Source organism: Pseudovirgaria hyperparasitica (genome assembly GCF_010093815.1).
Source record: "Pseudovirgaria hyperparasitica strain CBS 121739 unplaced genomic scaffold EJ05scaffold_5, whole genome shotgun sequence".
Taxonomy (NCBI): domain Eukaryota; kingdom Fungi; phylum Ascomycota; class Dothideomycetes; order Acrospermales; family Acrospermaceae; genus Pseudovirgaria; species Pseudovirgaria hyperparasitica.
In genome coordinates this window covers 1452345-1474665 of record NW_022985553.1, presented here as the reverse complement: position 1 = coordinate 1474665, position 22321 = coordinate 1452345, and the positions used below count along the sequence as shown (strand labels likewise).

The following is a 22321-nucleotide window of genomic DNA, read 5'->3' as shown; positions in this document are numbered from 1 at the left end:
AAAATTGTCGGCGTTTGAAAGTGCCGATAAATTAGCATCAAGATCAGACTGTATGAATTTAAATGAGGATGTTTGTCGCAGCATAGTTCTACAGAGGACAATTATACGTTCGGCATCATTGGTGCTTGCAATTTTGTTCATGCTGAGAGATATCTCTGTAGGCTGATCTCACAATCGATAAAGGTTTTAACCAGTTAAAAAGTAGTCGTAATACTCCAACGCTATGCAGAAATGAAGCCAAAGCCAGCCTTTTACCCTAAAAGCATGCTACGGAGGACTAACGGGGAACCATAAGTAAGGCTATAATCATCTATATCAAAGTCCATCAAGCTCAAAGTCGTCGAGCTGATCTCACAATCGATAAAGGTTTTAACCAGTTAAAAAGTAGTCGTAATACTCCAACGCTATGCAGAAATGAAGCCAAAGCCAGCCTTTTGCCCTAAAAGCATGCTACGGAGGACTAACGGGGAACCATAAGTAAGGCTGTAATCATCTATATCAAAGTCCATCAAGCTCAAAGTCGTCGAGCTGATCACGATATCGCATGATGTTCTTCTTTATCTTCGAAGAGTCCACCCAGGTCACAAAGTCCTCCATGTTTCTAAAAAGCGTCAGTGGTAGCCTCCAGATGATCCAGTATATCCGACATACCTTGTCACCAAGTATGCCGGATCAATCACAACCTCGGTTCCAACACGAACATGCCCTTGTTCGATAAATTTGATCGCTGCATTCAGATTGTCCGCCATGCGCAGTCGTGTCATGACAACACCCAGTCTCCTCCTACAGAATGCGGAGACTGTGACCTTGTTCTCGACATCGCTCAGTTTTCCTCGTCCACCTCCGCCAGTTCCTAGAATACCTATTTCGAATAGCTTCTCTAGCATCAGCTCTTCTTGTTTTTGACGGAAGGGATCCGACGGGTCGAGGGCGGATAGTTTGTGTGCGAGTTGTCTGAGCGAGCCGCATATTCTGTTGTATTGCTGGTAGTCGGAGGGCTTCTGGATTTGATAGCGGCGAATAACAAGAGCGTCGCGGTGATTATTGTCTGATTTGTAGGTATGGAAATCAACCTTGCGAAGGAGTTTTTGCTCGTGGTGTTTAAGTTGCCGAACCATTGTGCGTTGTTGGGAGAGTCAAGAGGCTGCTCAGAAGAATTACGAGATTAGATCTTTTTGCGATGCGATAGATGGATGTCCTGGTCCCCGCTAAAGATTTCAGTGGGTCCGTGGCTGGTGCGAACTATCTGATGGCGCAGGCCGAGTGAGGGGGGTGGGGTGCTAAAGAAAAGGTCGAACATGACTCAACTTTGCTATACTCTTCATTGTCTGTTCCCCGTGAACCCGATTAGCTTTCTATAGCTGATATACGACATGCCAACTGTATACCTACTAGACTATGTCGCGGGGAACATTCGCTCTCTCGTCAATGCCATCGAGAAGCTAGGCTGGACAGTCGAATGGGTCAAATCACCAGCAGATGTACCTAAAGCAGAGGTATGCGCAATTCACCTACTAAGTGGGGAATAGTCGTAGAGTTATATAGTGCAATTGCTGAGAATATACATGTATAGAAACTGATCATTCCAGGTGTAGGCCATTTCGGCCACTGTATGACGCAGCTCTCCCAAGCTGGTTACACCGAACCGATCCGTAAACATATACAAGACGGGAAGCATTTCATGGGCATATGCGTGGGTATGCAAGCCCTATTCGAGGGATCGGAGGAGGCACCAGAAGTGAAAGGCTTGGGTGTCATACCTGGTCAATTGAAGAGATTCAAGGACAAAGACAAGAGCGTGCCTCACATTGGCTGGAATTCCGCAAACACTTCCGCTGATGGAACTGTTACTGAAGACAGTCTATTTGGATTGCGACCGGACAGCAAGTATTATTACGTTCACTCTTATGCCGCACCGTTTCCAAATCCAGGACTAAAAGAAAATGGCTGGGAATACGCGACTGCAAGATATGGGAATGAAGAGTTCGTAGGAGCGGTGGTAAAGGACAATATAATGGCGACTCAATTCCATCCAGAGAAGAGTGGTGTCGCTGGACTCCGTGTTCTCAAAGCATTCCTCGAAGGACAGAAATTGAACAAATTAGAGGCCACACCATCGACATCTGCAACAAAGGAAGGCCTTACCCGTCGCGTTATTGCTTGTCTCGATGTTCGAGCCAACGATTACGGCGATCTCGTAGTCACCAAGGGCGATCAGTATGACGTGCGAGAAAAAGACGGCGTTTCAGCAGGAGGGTCAGTCAGGAATCTAGGAAAGCCTGTGGATATGGCGCGAAAGTACTACGAACAAGGAGCGGACGAAGTCACATTCTTGAACATTACATCATTCAGGAACTGTCCAGTCGCCGATTTACCAATGCTCGAGATATTGCGAAGGACTTCAGAATCTGTATTTGTACCCCTGACCATAGGCGGAGGCATACGAGATACAACGGATACGGACGGTACGAAGATCTCGGCTCTTGATATCGCTACGTTATACTTCAAGTCTGGTGCCGACAAAGTGAGTATAGGCTCAGACGCAGTGACTGCGGCAGAGGAGTATTTTGCTCGCGGCCAGACATTATCAGGGACTACAGCCATCGAGGCCATATCAAAAGCATACGGAAATCAAGCGGTAGTTGTATCCGTAGACCCACGCAGGATCTACGTCTCGAGTCCTGAAGTCACGCAACGAAACACTGTCCTAACCAAATTTCCCGGACCAAATGGAGAAAGTCACTGCTGGTATCAATGTACAATAAAAGGGGGACGAGAAGGACGAGACCTGGATGTAAAGCAACTCGTAACCGCAGTTGAAGCTATGGGAGCTGGCGAAATACTGTTGAACTGTATAGACAAGGATGGCACGAATTCTGGGTTTGATCTTGAACTCATCAACTACGTCAAAGGCTGCATCAAGATCCCAGTCATTGCTAGTAGTGGTGCTGGGAACCCAGAACACGTTGCTGAAGTATTTGAGAAGACGCCTACTGATGCAGCCTTGGGTGCTGGTATGGTAAGTGATTATGGTATTCGTTCAATGTCTAGAGCTGACAGTTGTAGTTCCATCGAGCAGAGTATACAGTAAAACAAGTCAAAGACCATCTACAGGGTCAAGGCTTGCTTGTTCGGCAATTCGAAGACTCAATATGAGACTATCGTAGGCCAGAATGGTTTCCAAGCTACATAACCAGGCCATGGGTAGATTGTGATAGCATCATTAGGGGCATGAAGATGTCGTACACGATGGACCATATACAGTCGTCCGAAATGCACTGCTAGTCAACGTAAAATTGCAATCAAAGTCAAACACGATGGTGTAGTACAGGTATTGGATTGTAGATCGTGTGTATTCTATATTAGAGCTGATCTAGGCCCCAATTTATCATGCATTTTCGTATACTCCCTTTTAACATGTCATCACATCAAGTTTCATTCTCATTCGGGAAAGTCAACATTTGGACACCCATGGCTCTTTTCCAGTGCCCCCATACAACCCAACACTAAACCTTCTTGCCCCACTTCCCATCCCCCTTATACTCCCCAAACATCTTCAAGAACCATTCGATCCAGTCCCTCTCTGCTTTGCTCCCGGATCCCTTTCCGCTGTTCTTCATTCTCCCCTCAACAATATTTCTAACACCCTTCCTGGCCCTCTTCAACCCAACACACATCCTGCTACTCTCTACCCGATACCTCAATCTATTGCCATCGAACACCACACCCTTCGCCCACACTTTGAAATCCGCATCGCCTGCCAAGAGCAGGAAAGGTAATATGGGAACCGGGCTCAGACCATGTGCAGCTGGTGCATTTGAGCTTGACGTGCTTAAAATACTATGATATGACAATAACGCATACGGACTTCGAGGTGGTGATAAACGTAGGACGGATGTTGGATTGAGAGAAATCGGCGAGGGCGAGGAGATGGATGTATACCCCTTTCCACTGCCCCCACCACCTGCTGCAGTTGCCGCACGTGTGAGTATATGCGGATGGAACGCAACTGCAAGCATACTCAGAACAAGCGCGTCGCAGGTTGAATGTGTGTCAGAGGCAGAAGGCACTGGAACGAATGCTCTGCTGCGGCCGAATCCAGCCCGCGAGTTGCGTGCGCGATTGAGCCCGATCTTCTCCTCAGCTGATAGCGAAATGAATCCAGCGTCGACGAGCGAGCTGAAAAGCTGCGCTTTTAGTTCTTCGATTGCAGAAAAGGTCTGTGCAGAAAGACAGTTCCTTCGACAAAATTCGACTTCTCGCGCGCCGGGTTGAAGACAGACAGTTTTCCAGGCACGATAGGCCGCATACTCGGTCAAAAGATCGGAGTCGCCTTGGTTAAAGGAGACTCTGGCCGCATTTGCTTTCTCACGTGCGCCAAACGGTATCACGAACGGACTTTTTGAACTCAGTATTGCTGCAATAGTAATACCGGCATCGGCACAGCGGAATATACATGCGTATAATACAAGCTTCCCTAGGTGAGCGTCCAGCGGAAGTTTCGCAAGTTGTATACCAAGAGGGGTGAGATCTTCTTTCGGCGTCAGTGCATTGACTTCCACGAGAGCATCAATCGCTCTTCGGATATTCTTGGTCGATGGAGGGTCAAGGGCGGCTGAGAGTGTTGCTTCGATGGCACCAAGTTTACATATCTTGGTGCGCATAACGAGATCCTGCAAACTCAGACGCAGCATTTCAGGAGTCTGTTGAAGTGCCATCAGTTCATCGTGGCGGTACTTTGTAAAGAGGTGAAAGCAGAGACCCTCTTGAACACGACCTGCACGGCCGCGCCGCTGCTTTGCGTTTGCACGGGAGATGAAAGACTGTACAAGACGAGAGAGCTGGCGGCGCTCGTCGAATCGCATTTCCTTGTGCTTGCCAGTATCGATGACGCAGGTAACATCAGGAATCGTAACACCAGTTTCAGCAATGTTGGTCGCGAGCACTATTTTGCGAACACCGGGAGGGGGGAACAGGAAAGCTTTCTGTTGATCCTCGCTAGCAATGGTGGAATGTAGAGGGAGAATCCACCAGTCTTCGTTGAAAGCAGAGTTGTTGAGAATTACGTCATTTAATGTGCGTATTTCTGCGATACCGGGCAGAAAGACCAGGAAAGCTTTGCTGAAATGGGTTGTAGACGCATCATTCGTGATCTTCGTGATTAGGTTCATGATGAGATTGTAGTCCACACGGTATTCGTCATATTCTTGAAGAGAATTCCGCGTTGCGATGCTATAGCCTTGGAGGTTCTTCGGTATGCCGGACATTGATTCTGTGCCGGGATCATCATCGTCGCTCGAAGATCCCTCCCTACCTGCGTCGTCATTCTTTTTCTTGTAATGAGTAAACTCGATAGCATCTTCTAAGTATCGAGTGTTGACAGGAAACGTTCGCCCGGGCACATTGAGGATAGGAGCGTCCCCTAGATATCGTGAGAATGTCTGCGCATCAACTGTAGCACTCATAAGGATTACTCTCAAATCAGGGCGTCGTTCCATTAGGCCACGAAGCACAATGAGCAGGAAGTCTGTATCGATGCTACGCTCGTGGACTTCGTCAATGACCAAGTGCGTTATGTCGTTCAATCCACGAGGAGATTCGAGCATACGCAGTACAATTCCGACTGTAGCATAGACAAGTCGAGTCTCAGTGCTAATGTGCGACTCTAGCCTGATAGCATAGCCCACGAGAGACGAGTGTGTCCCAGCCGCATTCTTTGGCTCACCCAGTTCTTCAGATACGCGTTGAGCCAGGGAAATGGCCGATATTCGACGCGGCTCTGTACAATATATCTTACAGGGCCGGCCGTTCGACAGCTGGTGCTCCAGTATGTAGGCCGGTAGCTGTGTGCTTTTACCACACCCGGTCTCTCCGCAAAGGATTATGACTTGGTGATTTTCGATAGCCGATAAAGCAGCATGCTTGAACTGGTACATGGGCAGCTGCATTCTTCCAAGAAGCATCCGCTGATATGTAGATGTCGAGATCTTGTTCTGCCATAATGCTTTCACTTTCTCAGGGTCTTTTGTAGGCCGATACTCTCCTCGCTCAGAATCAGAGTCAGATGTCTGCTGCTCACGTTCTTTAGCGCGCTTGAGAAAGTTATGTGTTAGCACTACGTCTTCATCTTCATCGTAGTCTCTCTGTTCATCGATCAGAATCCGAAGTTCTTTCAAAGTTTTCCGTGCCTCAGCATCAGTTTGCTCTTTCTTCGCTTCGGCAAATTCTTTGTAAAGGTCTCGCCAGACCGATGGCAGACGTAGATAAGCTTTATCATCACCTGGTAAATAGTTGCACACTACAAAGAGCGCTGTCGTAGCGACGAAAGACTCGCTCTGCTTTTCGGAATCTGTGGCGATATCGACCATGTCCAATCGCAGCGTTCTGGATTTGATCCAAAATATGTCGAGTCCAGGTATTGACGGCAGTCTTTCAGCTTCTGGGGGATTCGAAAAGTGTATTGAAACAGAGTGCCGACTGGAATACGTTGTAGGAGAGATATGTTTCCACGTTGCCTTTGCGCCAACAAGCCTTCGCATATCAGCATTCAACGACCAGGGATCGATGCACACGACTTACATTGCTTTTAGAGTCTCTTCTACGATGCGTCTTGGGCTGAGACCTTTAGCTTCCGCAAAGTGACGTATTTTTATACTCGTGTCGCCCGTGGCTATATTGGTGGTCGCTTGATGTCCCCCATTCTCGGGCTCTGTAAACATGGCACCAAGTAAATCTTCGTCTCCATCCACATCGGAACCACCATTAACTTTGTCAGAATCCAATGTCATCTTCATGGCGGGATTTATCATCTTGGACAGGTTATTAGAATCGCGCTTCCTGCTATTGGAACTATCAATTCCTAGTCGTTTTTTCGCCGCGTTTTCTTGCGCAAGTTTGACTTTTTGGGCATGCCATCTCTCGTCGGCCAAACTCTGATCGAACAATACGTCCTTCTCTAGTTGCTCAAGCTGGCGGTTCAACTTACGCATACGAAGACTGGAGTTAATGTTCACCTCCTTCTTGTCCTGCGGTCCACGTCCTTTACGAGCAAAGCTGGCAGGAGCGGCCTCAAAGAGTTTTGATTTTACCTTCAGATATGCTGAGATCATGTCATCGGGTTCCATATCGCTATCAAGGTCAGAGACATTGTCGTCCGGTTCAAATGGTGCAATGTCCACCACAGGAGCATGTTGTGAAGGGGGTTCTACTACGGCAGCTTTATGCGACAGATTAGATCTGATGCTTGATCCAGATCGTAACGTTTTATCTGCTCAGAGTTAGCTACATAGGAAAGAAACTCAAAACTGCCGTTTCGCTAGTGCGTTAAAACGTCTCAGGCTCACGATTCGCTCTTGATAGTCATACGCGTGGGTAGATTCATACAGGGGAGAATCATACCGGAATGGCAACAATTAGATGAAAAAGAAGAGGATATTTACAATCGACACACTTACCAGGAGAGGTTAAGGTAGTATTTGCGCGACTGTTGTGTCTCTGCATAAATTCAAAATCACGAAGCTCCTCAGTGGTACAATTAACAGTCAGCCAGTCGAGACATTCTTGCACACCCCAAGGCAGACCCTCAGGAATTACACAAGGTGCTGTCTGACAGATCCAAAGCAGTGCCTCGGTTACTCTACTCGAAGGAAAGTATAGACCAAGGAGGATCTGTTGGAGGGTCCAAAGCTTCAACAGCAGATCCTCAGTTGCAGCAGTCTTGAAGATAGACCTTGGTACAGTCGGCGAAGGATTTGGTTCTACGCTTGGAACAAATTTCAAGTTCATTAGATGATCCACATCTTCATCCTCGAGCCAGTCTTTGGTCGAAAGAATCTGGCTATTGGATAGAAGAACACGTCGCTCTGTTTTGATGCGCGAAAGTGTCCTGGCTGTGTCCCGGACGGCTTTTGGGGAGAGCTTCTCTACAAGAAGTTGAAATTCGCTGTATTCAAGCTGTATCTCAAGCTCCTCTGGGGTCAGCTCCGCAAGATCCTTCTCGTGGCCTTTCACAACAGCAGGGTCATGTTTCTCAATAGCCTCTGTTGGAGCCGCGGGCTGCGCGTCTCCAGCTTCGGAGATATTGGATGATTCTGTGTTGCCATCAGCTTTTATCTTGCTAGCTATTGACGTTGTTGCGAAGCCTCTGGCAGGATTTGAGGCTGCTTTTTTCTTTTTCTTCGCAGCCATTGAAAACTAGGAGCTGTAAGGACGGGAAAAGAACAAATCGTGCAGCGAAAATGAAAGCGAGAGATTGGAAGTGACTTATACGTGTCTGATAAGAATGAGCGATGACCGAATTGGGGCAGCTGCTAGTTCGGCGGAAATCTTGGCATGGATGAAATTCGCGAGCACTGAGGGGTCCACAACGAGAGCTCCACAGCCAGAGAGCAATACTCGTTTGCACACCAAAAACTTATTCCATGTCAATTTACAAAACATGGCGGAGGTCAAAGAATCCGATACCTCCGCCGAGGATATCCGGAAGGCATTGCTCAGTGGTTCTACAAAACGTAGATTAGCCGCACTCGACACAATCAGTCAACAGCTTGTAGCGGAGGGTATGTCGTAGTGTACTGCGGATAAAGTACACATAACTTACTACTCATTCACCAGATCTCTCGCCAGCTACTCTGCAACACCTTGTCCCATTACTGTTCGATACATACCCCCGATATGCCGACCGACCGTCACGTCGAGCTGTACAGAATAGTCTGAGAAAAGCTATATCTGGAGAATACGCAGACGGCGCATTGAATATATTCGTGAGATTACTCGAGACCGAGGCGCCCAAGACTAGCGTGGCCCCTTCGAATGCGTTTGTGCTGCTGGAATGGTGTACCACTGTGTTGGTTGCGATCAGTAAGAGCCAGGAACGATGGGACAAGTACGGTCTCAGGATTGTCGGTGCAGATGCTATAATTCTAGAAGTCTGCATGTCGACTGATGCGAAGGCGACTATGAAGCAATCTGCTTTGGTGATAACGCGCCGTGCATTTAGAACTATCTTCAAGGCGGCACACGACCCTCCGCAAGTGCTTAAAGTACTCGTCTCTACACTATCAGCGAAAGGCGCGAATTCTAAAGCTAAGAATGCTGTTGCGTTGGGTGTGATTGCTGGTGTATGTGCAAGATTAACATCCATTGCGCCCTCCATTCAAGATGTGAAGAAGGATTACTATGCATTCTACGCACGCGAAATCTTGGGTTCCAAGACGGCCCTTCCGCAGCACATCACTAATGGCATGCATGATTTCTTTCACACGTTCGCGGGAATTGGGGATCTACAGAAAGAGCTTATTCCCGCCATAGAAAAGGCTCTTCTACGAGCACCGGAAGTTGTCTTGAATGATATGTTAGCGACCCTCGTCAATTCGCTACCATTAGAGATGGATTTATCGGATATACTCTTAAACAGTCTTCTCAAGCCTCTCCTGTCGAACATCAAGTCCACGAGCGCAATCATCCGAATAGGCGCTTCCAACACCTTCCAGGCTCTTGCCACCCGTTCCCACACGCAGCAGACAATTGAAAAGGTTGCAGAGGAACTACTCGCTCCGCTCAAGCAAGGGAAAGTCCCAGGGGCTGAGCAAAAAGTAATTCACGCCCAGATGCTGGCTGCTCTCAAAGGACACGATGCACCGCTTCCGCAAATAGCAACAGCGCTCGCTCAAGTCGCACTAAAAGAAAGCAGCGAACAAGCGGCTAACGCCGAAGTGAACGCTATTGCCAAGCACGTGACGGAAATACTCGTGGCTGGTGCAAATGTTGAAAGCACGGTTTCGCAAGCGTTTGCTAAAGGCATCACTGATAAGAAGTTACCCATAAGAAGAGTGTGGGCGCTACGCTTTGGGGAGATCATTTGGAAGGTCCCATCGCACGAGGCAAATACTCTGGACTTCTGTCGTGCCCCTCTTAGCGCATTCATCGATTCTTGGAATGACATACAAACAAACGCAGTCCCGGCTGCGCAGAATGGCCTTGTGGTTCTAGGCTACATACTTACCTCCCTTTGCATGTCCCGTCTAGCCGAGGTCAGTGACGACAAAATAGATGCATTAAAGAGCAAAGTGTCGGCAATCAAGACACTTCTCGTGGCCGAACCGAAGCCATCATTCCTCTTGAATAATCGTGTCTACACAAAGCTGACGGGCTCGTGTGATCTTGTATGGTTGATTCGTGCGCTGGCATCTGTTGCATCGCCTGTAGCTGAAGCAAGCACAGACAGTGGTTTAGGAGATGCGTGGTCACAGGCCTTTATCTACTGTCTGACCGCAAGCAGTCTGCCCAGTGAGGTGCGTCAAGAAGCCGTTCGGGGGCTGTCTTTGGTATACTCTCAACAACCTATGCCTATCGCAAACATCATAATTGACGGTCTATGGAACTGGTACCGGAGAGCAGAGCTGAATGAAAAGGATACTGCAGCATTGGCGGCAAAAACTGGGAACGATCAGCTTCAGCATGCTGTTTCATCGATATGCATGCGACCAGAAGAAGCGAAGACGCTGAATAAAAACTACGATCAAACGATCATCGGACCTCAACTTCGAGATCTACTCATACTGGCTCGGCCTGAACTCATCCCTCGTGTGTCTTGGATTGACTTGTGTCTGCGGACTGGTAACGACCCAGGAGCATTGGTAAAAGCGAGCTGTGTCGAACTTGTTCAGAATATCATCAAGGTTACTGAGGTAAGAAACCCTGTCCCTATCTAGGTGTCACACTGAATATCAATAGGATCCTCTAAACCGGAATCTGCCCAAGGTCCAATTAGCTGCTGGAAACGCGGCTGCGGACTTGGCCTTTGTTGCACCCGATACAGCGATACCAATTATTCTGCAACAGATCGCGACTGATCTTGATCCCAGCCAGCTGGAGAATGTTGGTCCCACGGAAGCGGCCATTTTTCGAACTCCCGAAGGAACAGCTTTTGTCGACGTTCTTGCGAACAAGGGTCCGGCGCAGAGCCTGCAAAAGACCGCAAAAGATTACGACACTCTCAAATGGGAAGAAGACCTTCGAGCTCAACTAGCCGAGAAGAAGGGGCAAACGAGAAAGCTCACCGCGGACGAGCAGGCAAAACTGAAAGCGCAGCTTGCAAAGGAATCAACGATTCGTAGTGAAATAGCACAGATCGAATCAAGATTACGGCGTGGGGTAGGGATTGTTGCAAGCCTTGCTTCTGGGCCTCCGACTGATTCTGATATTTGGCTCAGACAATCTTTGCAGCTCCTCTTGCAGGCAATCAGCAATGGTGCAGGTCTTCTACTCGGTCACGCACCAGCAGACGCTTATATCAAATGTTCCGAACGTATATCTTCAAGAATTGGTACTTTGAGGCCTTTTATTGGTATCGCAACATTACGCGCCATTGGAAACTCAAATCTCCCAGAAGAATTACAAGCAGAAGATCTTGGCGACATGGTAACCCGTATACTCTACAGACTTCGGTTCCTCGGCGAACAAAGATCGTTCGACTCTGCATCGCTCATGTACATCTTCCCGCTTCTGTTCCTGGTTTTGGAGCGAGGTGGAATCTCCAAGACCTCCGTAGATGAGGCGGACGAGCAGATCGTTCTCTCGCTTGAATTCATATCGATGCATACGGATGCGTGTTCGGATGATAGACTACCTCGTCAGCGACTGCTTGCACTTCTGATCTCCACTATGCAAAGATATACCCAACATTACAAGCTTGTCAAAGACCTGCTGATCGATCTCTGCAGGAGCTTGGCGGCCAACATAACCGTTGAGGAGATCTCTACACTGGTGAAAGGAACAATCGTTCCTCAGATCTCGGTTAGATCATCTGTTTTGCAAGCTATCGATGCAGAGATTGATCTAAGCGACTTGACATTCCTCCAAGAGATATGGCTTGCTTGCCACGATGATGTTGCCGAGAACGTCGAGATCGCACAGACCATTTGGGAAGACAGTGGCTTCACAGTCCGACCAGAGTCCGCTACGGAAATCTTGCCTTACCTCGAGTCTAGTGACAAGCAACTACGTAGAGCTGCTGCTCGGTCTACTGCTGAAATTATACGACTTCATCCTACCATCTTTCAAACTATTACGGCCAGTATGGAGGCAATCTACAAAGAAAAGGCGAAACCTCGCGAGCCAGAGCGAGACGAGTATGGCCTCGTCAAGAAGACCAATCTTACTGACCTATGGGAGGCCCGAGACGGCATTGCTCACACCTACAGGGAACTCGCACCTCTATATGTCGAGTCTCGCGTCATTAGCACTATAGAGTTCATGGTCCAAGCTGGGCCACTTGGTGATCGTAACGCAACAGTCAGAGATGGTATGATCGAGGCTTGTACGGCGATCATTGCCTCGAAAGGTAAAACGCATGTCGAAAAGCTCATGCAGCTTTTCGAGCAAGCCCTGGAAGGACCAGATAGAGGCTCTGCAGACTATGACATGGTCAACGAGGCAGTCATCATTCTCTATGGTGCTCTGGCTCGACACTTGAAGGCAGGAGACAATCGGGTACCAAAGGTAGTTCAACGTCTTCTAGACACTCTCAGTACGCCATCTGAAACTGTCCAATACGCAGTGGCAGAGTGTCTGCCGCCATTGGTGCAAGCGAGTAGCCAGGAAACTTCAGCATATGTTCAGCAGATGATGGATAAACTACTCAATTCGAAAAAGTACGCGGAACGTCGAGGTGCTGCTTACGGTCTCGCTGGTATCGTCAGTGGCAAAGGAATCATTGCTTTTCGTGAATATCGCCTTCTCGTAACGTTGAAGGGTGCTACAGAAAACAAGAAAGAAGCAAACCAACGACAAGGAGCTTTTCTGGCATACGAATTGCTCTCATTAGTACTTGGACGAGTTTTTGAACCATATGTTATTCAGCTGGTCCCTCAACTTCTGGTTGGATTTGGCGACAGTAGTGCTGACGTTAGAGAAGCCTGTCTAGACGCGGCGAAGGTATGCTTCTCGACCCTGAGTTCATTCGGTGTCAAGCAAGTACTTCCCACTCTTCTCGAGGGCCTCGATGATCAACAATGGCGCAGTAAGAAGGGAGCTTGCGATTCGCTGGGGGCCATGGCGTATCTGGACCCTGAGCAACTTGCCCTGAGCCTACCAGAGATAATTCCACCGTTGACTCAAGTCTTGACGGACAGTCATAAAGAAGTCAGGGCCTCTGCAAATAGAAGCTTGCAACGCTTTGGTGAGGTAATCAGTAACCCTGAGATCAAGAGTACAGTCAATGTTCTTCTGAAGGCTCTTAGTGATCCTACCAAACACACTGATGACGCGCTGGATGCCTTGATAAAGGTGTCATTCGTCCATTATCTAGACGCTCCATCGCTTGCACTTGTCGTCAGGATTTTGGAACGTGGGCTTGGTGATAGGTCTGCCACTAAACGAAAGTCGAGTCAAATCATTGGAAGTCTGGCTCACCTAACAGAGCGCAAAGACCTGACTGCTCACTTGCCAATCCTTGTTGCTGGACTCAAGACTGCAATCGTTGATCCAGTGCCGACCACACGAGCTACGGCCTCCAAAGCTCTCGGCTCACTTATCGAAAAGCTTGGCGAAGATGCCTTACCGGACTTGATACCCAGCTTGATGGCAACTCTCAAATCAGACACTGGCGCTGGAGATCGATTGGGTTCGGCACAGGCGCTCAGTGAGGTGCTCGCTGGGCTTGGAACGGCTCGTTTGGAAGAGACCTTGCCATCGATTCTTCAAAATGTACAGAGCTCAAAGTCATCAGTCAGAGAAGGTTTCATGTCTCTATTCATCTTTTTACCTGCCTGTTTTGGTAACAGCTTTGCCAATTACCTCAGCAAAATCATTCCTTCAATACTCGGCGGTCTTGCAGATGACAACGAGACGATTCGTGAAACAGCACTACGAGCTGGACGACTACTTGTCAAGAATTTCTCAAGCAAAGCAATCGACCTACTACTGCCCGAACTTGAGCGTGGTTTGGCTGATGATAGCCACCGGATCCGTCTTAGCTCAGTCGAGCTTGTTGGAGATCTACTGTTCAACCTCACAGGTATCACAGGCTCTACAGAGGAAGAAGAAGCCGAAGAAGGCGCGAAAGAAGCCGGACAGTCTCTTCTTGAAGTTCTCGGGGAAGACAAACGCAACAAGGTTCTCTCTGCGCTGTATATATGCCGCTGCGATACTTCTGGTCTTGTACGAAGCGCCGCCATCAATGTCTGGAAGGCTTTGGTAGCTACTCCTCGTATACTCCGTGAGCTTATTCCGACTCTTACTCAGCTGCTCATTCGCCGCCTTGCGAGTTCCAATATGGAGCAAAAGGTTATTGCGGGCAATGCGCTCGGAGAACTTATTCGCAAAGCTGGTGAAGGTGTTCTCGCAAGCCTTCTACCTACTTTAGAAGAGGGACTTCACACCACGGACAGCGATGCCAAGCAAGGCATCTGTATAGCGCTTAAGGAACTCATTTCTGCCGCGTCGACTGAGGTTCTTGAGGAGTACGAGAAAACACTCATTTCTGTCGTTCGAACGGCACTTGTGGACTCAGACTCAGAGGTCCGTGAAGCTGCAGCAGAAGCATTCGACTCGTTGCAGCGTATTCTAGGGAAGAAAGCCGTCGATCAAGTCCTGCCCTATCTCCTCAACCTTCTGCGTAACGAGGATGACGCTCAAAATGCCCTTTCTGCGTTGCTCACTTTGTTGACGGACAACATGAGATCCAACATCATTCTCCCGACGCTACTTCCGACCCTTCTAACAACACCAATGACTGCTTTCAATGCACGCGCAATTGCTTCCCTCGCTGAAGTCGCCGGACACACCATGACGCGGCGCCTACCCAACATCATCAATGCGCTTATTGAAAACATAGTAAGCACTAAGGACGAGGATTTGAGGAGAGAACTCAGCTCAGCATTTGATACTGTTTTGCTCTCTGTGGATGAATATGATGGGCTTAATACTGCCATGAGCGTTATGCTAGGCCTGGTCAAGCATGACGACCACCGTAGACGAGCCACCGCAGACTTGCATCTATCCGCTTTCTTTGCGCGTACCGACATAGACATTGCTCGGTACCACGAGAGCTTAATCTCAGCTCTGCTTGTCTCTTTTGACGACAGCGACAAAGACGTCGTCAAGGCAGCCTGGGCCGCGCTCAGTGAATTGACGAAGCGACTGCGAAAAGAGGAAATGGATTCCTTGGTCATTTCAACGCGCCAAGTCCTAAACCACGTTGGTGTCAAAGGATCCAACCTTCCAGGCTTCTCTTTACCCAAGGGTATAAATGCCATATTGCCTATATTCTTGCAAGGTCTCATGAATGGTACGGCGACCCAGCGTGAGCAAGCCGCTCTGGCGATATCAGACATCGTCGATCGGACAAATGGAGATGCTCTACGACCCTTCGTTACTCAAATCACTGGCCCTCTTATCCGCGTCGTTTCTGAACGTTCTGTGGAGGTCAAAGCTGCAATCTTGTTCACCCTGAATAACCTTCTCGAGAAGATACCAACGCTACTGAAGCCTTTTTTGCCACAGCTGCAACGCACATTCGCTAAGTCATTGGCCGATACATCAAGCGACGTCCTTCGCACTCGAGCTGCGAAGGCTTTAGGTACCCTCATCACACTAACACCACGTATCGATCCTTTGATAGCAGAGCTTGTCACTGGAGCTAAGACGATCGACACCGGAGTCAGGAACGCGATGTTCAAGGCGTTGTTTGAAGTGGTCAGTAAGGCAGGCAGTAACATGAATGAAGCCTCAAGAAATCTCATTCTTGGTCTGATAGATGCCGATGAGTGTGATAACGATGAAGCAACAGCGATAACCAACGCTCGACTATTTGGCGCTTTGGTGAAGGTTGTTCAGGGGGATGCGGTGGAAAAGCTCCTCAAGTCTCGCGTCCTTACGACGCAGTTCACAAGATCTTCGGTGTTTGACCTCAATGCTGTCCTGCTCGATGCTGCCGTTAGACTTACCAGAGATTTCGAAGAAGAGACTGTAACAGTAATCAGCTCCGGGATTCAGCACAAAGTAAGCGCCATTTCGACACCTAACGGACCATCGCTAATGGCTTTTAGCAACCAGAGATTGTCGATAATTGCGTATTGGCAGCAGGTAAATATTTGTTGACCGAATCAAGCAACAAAAATTTCGATGCAGTCAAACCGCTGTTCGAAGCACTTGCGCCGATCATACAGCCTGGAAATCCTGTCGATACTAGACGACTCGCTCTTGTGGTCATTCGTACGGTGGCTCGAGAAAACAGCGATGTTGTCAGACCTCATCTCCCACTGCTTGCGCCGCCCATATTTGCAAGTGTGCGAGATCCGGTCATCCCCATCAAACTCTCCGCAGAGGCTGCGTTCTTAGAGATATTCTCGGTTGTGGAAGAAGAGACTGTAGTATTTGATAAGTACATGGCAGGTCCAGGTTCGAGCCTGGCCCCCAACCAGAAGCGAAGCATGCAAGATTACTTTAAAAGAGTAGCAACGCGGCTGGGGACGCAGGCCAGGGAGAGAAAAGAAGCCGAAGGTGGCCATGGGGGGCTTGGTTTGTCTAGTGATGAGAAGGAAGATGAGAGAGAAGTTTGGAGCGTTGGCAAAGTTGACTTGGGTGAAAGTGCCCTTCGCGACGATTAACGTCCGTGAGCATACGAGTGATGGTTAGTGAGGGTACAAAAAGGCATACAACGAGCGTTATGGTCATTTAGATCTAAAGTCTGTCGAAATTCAATTCGGCATCCACTATGTTGCTCAATGACTATTTTGTTTCCTTCGGAGAACTATGCGTGCCGTGTCAAAGATTCTGGTACCTCATGCATGGGTGGACGGTTCCATTTCACGCTAAAACGACAGACCTGACCTTACCTCCGCATACTGTGTATAGCGTGCCTGCGATCGCGACAGGTTCCATCTCCTTCATCATCAATACATTTCATTTTCAATTCAGAGAGACATTTGAGTTCATCTCCAACATTTTCCTAGGATTGCGCTTCCTTAAAGTGCGCCATACGGCGTTGCGCCGCCCGTCCCAGTCCGCATTGTCACGTCGCATTGTTCCCTCACCAGACTTGCTCAGCATTAAAATGGCGACTGTCGTGCGCACAGAACAGCTCCTCAATAATATGTCGACTCCCATACTACCCTCCAAATCCCTCCCCAACTCTACCACGCCTCAGACCAAACCCTCCAAGCCTATAGTAACCGCCCCGCGGATCGACATAGAACCTATATACACTGCGCTTCAATCTGCGCTCGGAGCGCACGATTGGGCTCTCTATAAAGAAGCAATCAGCTTGTTCGTCTTAGGTGAATACTGCTCAAGATCCCATCGACACCATAACTCTCTCATGAACACAGGAAGCTAATGCAACTGCCTGGCAACCAGGATCCCTCAACCAGGACGAACTCTCGAGGCGGACTCCGTTTATAGGTGTCAACGCACAACGAGTGCACCTCCACAATCAATTCATAGCTGCTGTATACGGCAATGCTGGACGCGATCCTCCCGAACCAGGTGTTGCCAATTGGGTATCTGCAAATGATAAACCTACACTGGTCGCGAAGCCAACATCGGGAGATGGAGCCGAACAACGATTAAAAACGGAGGTCATGGCCTTAACTGGTAGAGAAAGACGGAGGCTGAAACAGATCCAAGAGGTGCAATCACGCACAAGAATACTGGACTGAGCTAACAATAGCATGCAGGACCCATTTGACATGTTCACACGCACAATGGACGAGTATCATCAAGCTCGGAATCTGCGGCTACCAGATGCTACTGCGATTTCCGCTGGCGGGTTCGCAAGTAAAACAAGTGAGTGCTCTCAGGTTCGCGAGTAGCATCAGCTTTGCTTATACTATGTAACAGACTGGGAGCCAGAGATCCGAAAACGATACAACCAACCACTCTTCGTCGAAACAAACGAATTTCCCGATCCTGAAACTGTCCAAGCGCGGATGGTTCCCATATGTTACGAAGAAGGTCTCACCAATGGAGCGGCAGCAGGGGCAGCGGAATTTGTGAGCCTCGCGGCCGAGTTCTACATCAAGGAGGCACTTTCATCGTTCATCGGACGGGTAGCGACTAACGGCGAGAATTTTGTGAGAACAGGCACATTCAAGCGCCAACTAGAGAAAGAGGAGGATATGTGGATGAGAGGTGAAATTCAAAAGAATGCTGTGGGCCTGCTTCCCGCCGAAGTCGAAGCGAATCACCAGCGTAAGCCGCTCAACATGAGTGACCTCAAGATTGCAGTACAACTTGGTGACCCATATCTTGGGGCCGTGCCGCTCCTCGCCGGCCAGATAATGGCTAGTGGTTGGGCAGATCCTGAGGAGCAGAAGGCTGACGAAAGAACTGCACAAAGGGCTGAGCGAGTAGCACAAGCTCCCAAGGCTACTATCAACAACCATTTGACAAATGGTGATGCCATGGATATTGACGAGCAAGCACAGGACTTTGGGTGGCAGGGTGCGGCAAGCGTCGATCAGAACGCGTTGCACTCTGCACTTGACGACATCCTGGCTATCGGCGACTGACGTCTAGATTGCGTTATATCCCTTCATTTCTTACGACTACTATATCATATTGCATCACGGCGTTGAAGACAGGCCAGCTTTGGGGCTGTAAGCCTTAAGGTCTTTATTGTTTATATATGCGCCGCATGTTACATTCTCTCTGGGTTACTGGTTTTGGCATGTCCCGGCGTTCTGAGATAATATAGACACGGCAACCGGATTGGCCTGGTCCAAACATTTGAGCGCACTGGGCTGTGTTGCAATGGCGGATGGGTTGCTTATGAGATTTCTGATACCCCCTCTCGTCACGGCGATCTAATTTCTGAAGGAGCTGTGGTGTATATACTGGAAACATGATGTGCTTGGAAGGCCTTGTGTGAGGTCAAAGGGTATTCTGGAAACTAAGATGATGTGTAGGATGGTGAAGCTCTTTCTCCATCTGTCAATCTATCTCTCTCTCCTCGGCGCCTCACCACCTCAGGAATTGAAAAAGTGATTACTTTAGGGGCTCAGCAGTGATTGCTCTGTCGTATGGTCGGGTAGCACAAAGCGAAATGATGCATCGTGCGGGTACCTTTACAGTTTAATGCCTCCTTGCACGACAGGGATCGACGACCTTACTTGACTTGATGTAAGGCTCAACTCCATCCGATTATCCTCGTCCTCAATAGCGGCGTGCCAGACTTTTGCGTCCGTTCCATTACTGAATACTGTAGTCATAAACAATCCCAAAGTCATACACGGAACACACAAACCTTTCTGCGCGTTTCAGCCTATTTTGCCTCACGTTGATCTTCCAATCGTTACGCGCCTTCAAGACGTCCCAAGTATGCCTGACCGCAACAACCATGGCCGTAGCTTCGGCGTATATTGATGTATCGCGTACGGCAACTGCTTCTCAACCCGAAAAACGCACCATGTGATCGCTGCTGGGCTCACTGAGAAAGTATATAAGTACCGAATCTCGCCAGATTCCTTACTCTCTTCTCAACTCGACATTCACAACACTCGACCTCATAGAGTCTTTCCTAGTGGTGCGTCCTGTTGCTTTTGCCATATCAGCATAAAGATTTCAGCATCCACGTACTTGAACTGTACTCAAACTCTTATCAGAAAGATGAAGTTCGCTCTTCTATCCACTCTCGCTCTCACAGTCACGGCGGCGGTCTTGAGCCGGCGCGAGGTAAATCCTAAGGCAGGTCCTGCTATCGGTCAGTAAAAATATGATCTGTCAACTACTTTATTCTGTCTGACCTTACAAGCGGCTGCCAACCGCACCTCTGTCCAGATCGCGCTCTCCAAGACACTTGGAGCTTTGGTGATTGGCTCTTCTCGCAACCAGGCCGACTTGTCATATCTCTGCAAGACCGACTCCCTCTATGCGGACTGGACTAAATTTACTTCCGTGCCTGCCAACGACGCCCTCCGCGCCGAACTCTGTAATGCTGCGGCTGGACCGATCCCGGGCATTCCCGGGCTCATCAATACTATTCAACAGTCTGCCTCGGACATCTTCACCAACCAGATTCTAAGCTCTTTCGCACAGAAGCACGGAATTCCGCTCTTCGTCATTTACGAATATTTATGCAAAAATTTAGATTATGACAAGCTTAATGCCTTTGGTGTTGTCACTACCAAGGCTGATCCCATCGCTAGTGTGTGCAAGCTTGCCAACACGGCGCAAGCATACGATCCAAATACTCCTGTCCTTGTCGCCAATCAGACCTTGGTCACCGGCTACCAAGAGACGACCATGACTCTTACTGCCCGCACAATCTTCCTCGCCGCTGCCACCCAGGACAATCGCGAGTACATCTGCGATCACTACGACTCGTATAAGCCTTTCATCGCTGGCATAGGCTGGAACACCGATGCTTTTTACCACGAGTTGTGTAACTCGTTACCACTTGACACCGAGTATGATGCTATTGCGTCTGCTATAGAGCTTTACAGTTCAGCGGACTATGCAAAGCAGCTTCGCGGCGTGAGCAAGGTCAAGGATAGCGAGTGGAAGAACACCTTGAGTGGGTGGTTCAATGCGAAGCAGATGGCGTATGTCAGTCTCGATATAGCCACAGTCAAGTCTGTGTTCAGTAGTGACATTCCATGAGTGGAAGCATTCACGGGCATGATGAATGAAGAGCTTTGAGTGGATCTGCACGTATCTGCCCACGGATCAAATGTCATCGAGACACTACATAAATACAACTGCATCTACAGTAGGCGAGCGTATATGATGTATGACATATGATGATGTCGTATGTCAAAATCTAAATAAAGTCGATTGAAAGACTCCATCGTACATGAACTTAATTTTGTGACGTCAAATCTGATCATGGGTGCCAATATGTAGCATAGATAGCGCGTAGCTCACTGTGTACTTATACATTCTTAGCATACTTTGTTAACTAAGTCTTTGTTTCTTGTATTGCTTCACGCCTTGAGCATTTCGAGATTCCGATCGTCAACCCTGTGAAAGATTAGAAACCTGCCTGAGGTTCGCGACAAAGATACGGAAGAGTTATAGGGACTGTTCACTGATAGTTCCAGCTAGCTTGGGTGTCAGTGACTACATGCAGCAATTGTGCCCATTATAACGACAAAGGATTTACATGAGGTCATGGGATATGCCTTAGAAGATGTAAGAAGGAAGATTTGAGATATTGCATATCTCGTTCCATAGACAGTCGAACAAGTATACCAATCAGCTCATTGTTCTGGTGCAATCCAAAGAAGACCGAGACATTGTAGTACTTCAGTCAGACGAAGAGGTTACGAAAAATGAGGAAGCAAAGGCAACGGACTGTTACACTGGAGTCTCTGGTGCTAAGTGAGGACAAAGCCATTCCAAGCAAGGTATTCATTCCCTGATCTGAGATTGTACGTGACTACATGTTGACCACGGAGTCGTGAAGACAAAGCAATATCCCTTGTTCTACGACAAGTTTTCACGGCTGGTATCACGAGGGATATGATATATAAACGAGTTCAGCGTATGCTTTTCGACACCTGGTCCTCGACGGCTCAAACCTTTACTTCCAACTCCTGAAACTCGAACATACGTCGAACCATTCTACCATATAACATCTTAGAAACATACCGAACATCAGACCATAGCTTTCCCGGCCCAAAGCTCTTACGCAACCATGTCAAGCATCAGGCAGTGGCCGAAAGTGAAAAGCGGTTCGTACAAATCCAGAAGAGTTGAATGCGCTGGGTGCTCCGCTGAACATGCGCATGGCCCGGCTGGAAGTCTTGATGACCCTTATAGAGATGCTGCACAAGCTTTTCCAGAGGCTATCCAGGGCACGTGGGCTTGTCACGGCTGCAAGCTAGGTCCCGACGGAGTGAATGCAGCAGAGCAAGGAAATCCCACTAAAGTTATCTGGAAGACAGAGTGGCTCGAGATCGACAAATACGGGTACGAGTGGAAATGCATAGGAGCATTTGGAGAGGGGCCACAGGGACTTGTAAACCGCATGACTATGACTATGAAAACAAGGGAGAGGGGCATTTCGGTCACATACGAGCGCAGGGTGATGATGTTGAGAAATGAAATGTCATGGGAAGGGCATGGTGTTGAAAAGCGGACTGAGGGAGGCTCGACTGACTTACACCCGGTCAAGACCAACATTAAGATTGTGGGGGAAGCTGACGGTGGTTGGGTCTGGAAAAAGGAGGCAGCATAAAGAGCTACACAGATAGCGATCACGCTGAAACGCAACATTGCGGCACCCAGGCCTCTTAACCCGAGTGGAACAATTGGCTACTCTAAAGCCTTCGCTCAGCACTGGTCCAGTACCTCTTTGACGCTCTTCCAGGCTGTGTAC

At 48.6% G+C, this 22321-nt stretch overlaps 8 protein-coding genes across 8 annotated transcripts; 5 read left to right on the top strand and 3 right to left on the bottom strand.

Annotated features, from left to right (window-relative positions):
• Window positions 1-120: 120 nt before the first annotated feature.
• On the bottom strand, window positions 121-1169 carry EJ05DRAFT_531295 (uncharacterized protein). Its single transcript, XM_033749020.1, has 2 exons — window positions 652-1169; window positions 121-601 (listed from the first exon to the last, which is right to left on the bottom strand). Exons 1-2 carry the CDS (start codon window positions 1116-1118, stop codon window positions 499-501), a joined length of 570 nt encoding a protein of 189 aa, XP_033602410.1. The 5' UTR covers window positions 1119-1169; the 3' UTR covers window positions 121-498.
• A 117-nt stretch (window positions 1170-1286) lies between these two features.
• On the top strand, window positions 1287-3331 carry EJ05DRAFT_316770 (imidazole glycerol phosphate synthase HisHF). Its single transcript, XM_033740730.1, has 3 exons — window positions 1287-1496; window positions 1574-3019; window positions 3067-3331. The coding sequence occupies exons 1-3, from the start codon at window positions 1374-1376 to the stop codon at window positions 3154-3156; spliced, it is 1659 nt and encodes a 552-aa protein (XP_033602409.1). The 5' UTR covers window positions 1287-1373; the 3' UTR covers window positions 3157-3331.
• Window positions 3332-3336: 5 nt separating this feature from the next.
• On the bottom strand, window positions 3337-8295 carry EJ05DRAFT_316790 (ATP-dependent RNA helicase A). Its single transcript, XM_033740731.1, has 3 exons — window positions 7455-8295; window positions 6580-7267; window positions 3337-6531 (listed from the first exon to the last, which is right to left on the bottom strand). Exons 1-3 carry the CDS (start codon window positions 8185-8187, stop codon window positions 3507-3509), a joined length of 4446 nt encoding a protein of 1481 aa, XP_033602408.1. The 5' UTR covers window positions 8188-8295; the 3' UTR covers window positions 3337-3506.
• A 142-nt stretch (window positions 8296-8437) lies between these two features.
• Window positions 8438-16610, top strand: EJ05DRAFT_499146 (ARM repeat-containing protein; the record flags this gene model as incomplete). Its single annotated transcript, XM_033746789.1, has 4 exons — window positions 8438-8558; window positions 8614-10688; window positions 10735-16002; window positions 16050-16610. 4 exons carry the CDS (start codon window positions 8438-8440, stop codon window positions 16608-16610), a joined length of 8025 nt encoding a protein of 2674 aa, XP_033602407.1.
• A 485-nt stretch (window positions 16611-17095) lies between these two features.
• Window positions 17096-18512, top strand: EJ05DRAFT_484835 (transcriptional co-activator; the record flags this gene model as incomplete). The annotated part of the gene is made up of 4 exons (XM_033745389.1): window positions 17096-17279; window positions 17359-17630; window positions 17679-17787; window positions 17842-18512. 4 exons carry the CDS (start codon window positions 17096-17098, stop codon window positions 18510-18512), a joined length of 1236 nt encoding a protein of 411 aa, XP_033602406.1.
• Window positions 18513-19067: 555 nt separating this feature from the next.
• On the bottom strand, window positions 19068-19341 carry EJ05DRAFT_499144 (uncharacterized protein; the record flags this gene model as incomplete). The annotated part of the gene is made up of 2 exons (XM_033746788.1): window positions 19068-19194; window positions 19247-19341. The coding sequence occupies 2 exons, from the start codon at window positions 19339-19341 to the stop codon at window positions 19068-19070; spliced, it is 222 nt and encodes a 73-aa protein (XP_033602405.1).
• Window positions 19342-19608: 267 nt separating this feature from the next.
• On the top strand, window positions 19609-20601 carry EJ05DRAFT_499143 (uncharacterized protein; the record flags this gene model as incomplete). Its single annotated transcript, XM_033746787.1, has 2 exons — window positions 19609-19702; window positions 19754-20601. 2 exons carry the CDS (start codon window positions 19609-19611, stop codon window positions 20599-20601), a joined length of 942 nt encoding a protein of 313 aa, XP_033602404.1.
• Window positions 20602-21637: 1036 nt separating this feature from the next.
• On the top strand, window positions 21638-22180 carry EJ05DRAFT_484833 (uncharacterized protein; the record flags this gene model as incomplete). Its single annotated transcript, XM_033745388.1, has 1 exon — window positions 21638-22180. The coding sequence occupies one exon, from the start codon at window positions 21638-21640 to the stop codon at window positions 22178-22180; it is 543 nt and encodes a 180-aa protein (XP_033602403.1).
• Between the last annotated feature and the right edge of the window lie 141 nt (window positions 22181-22321).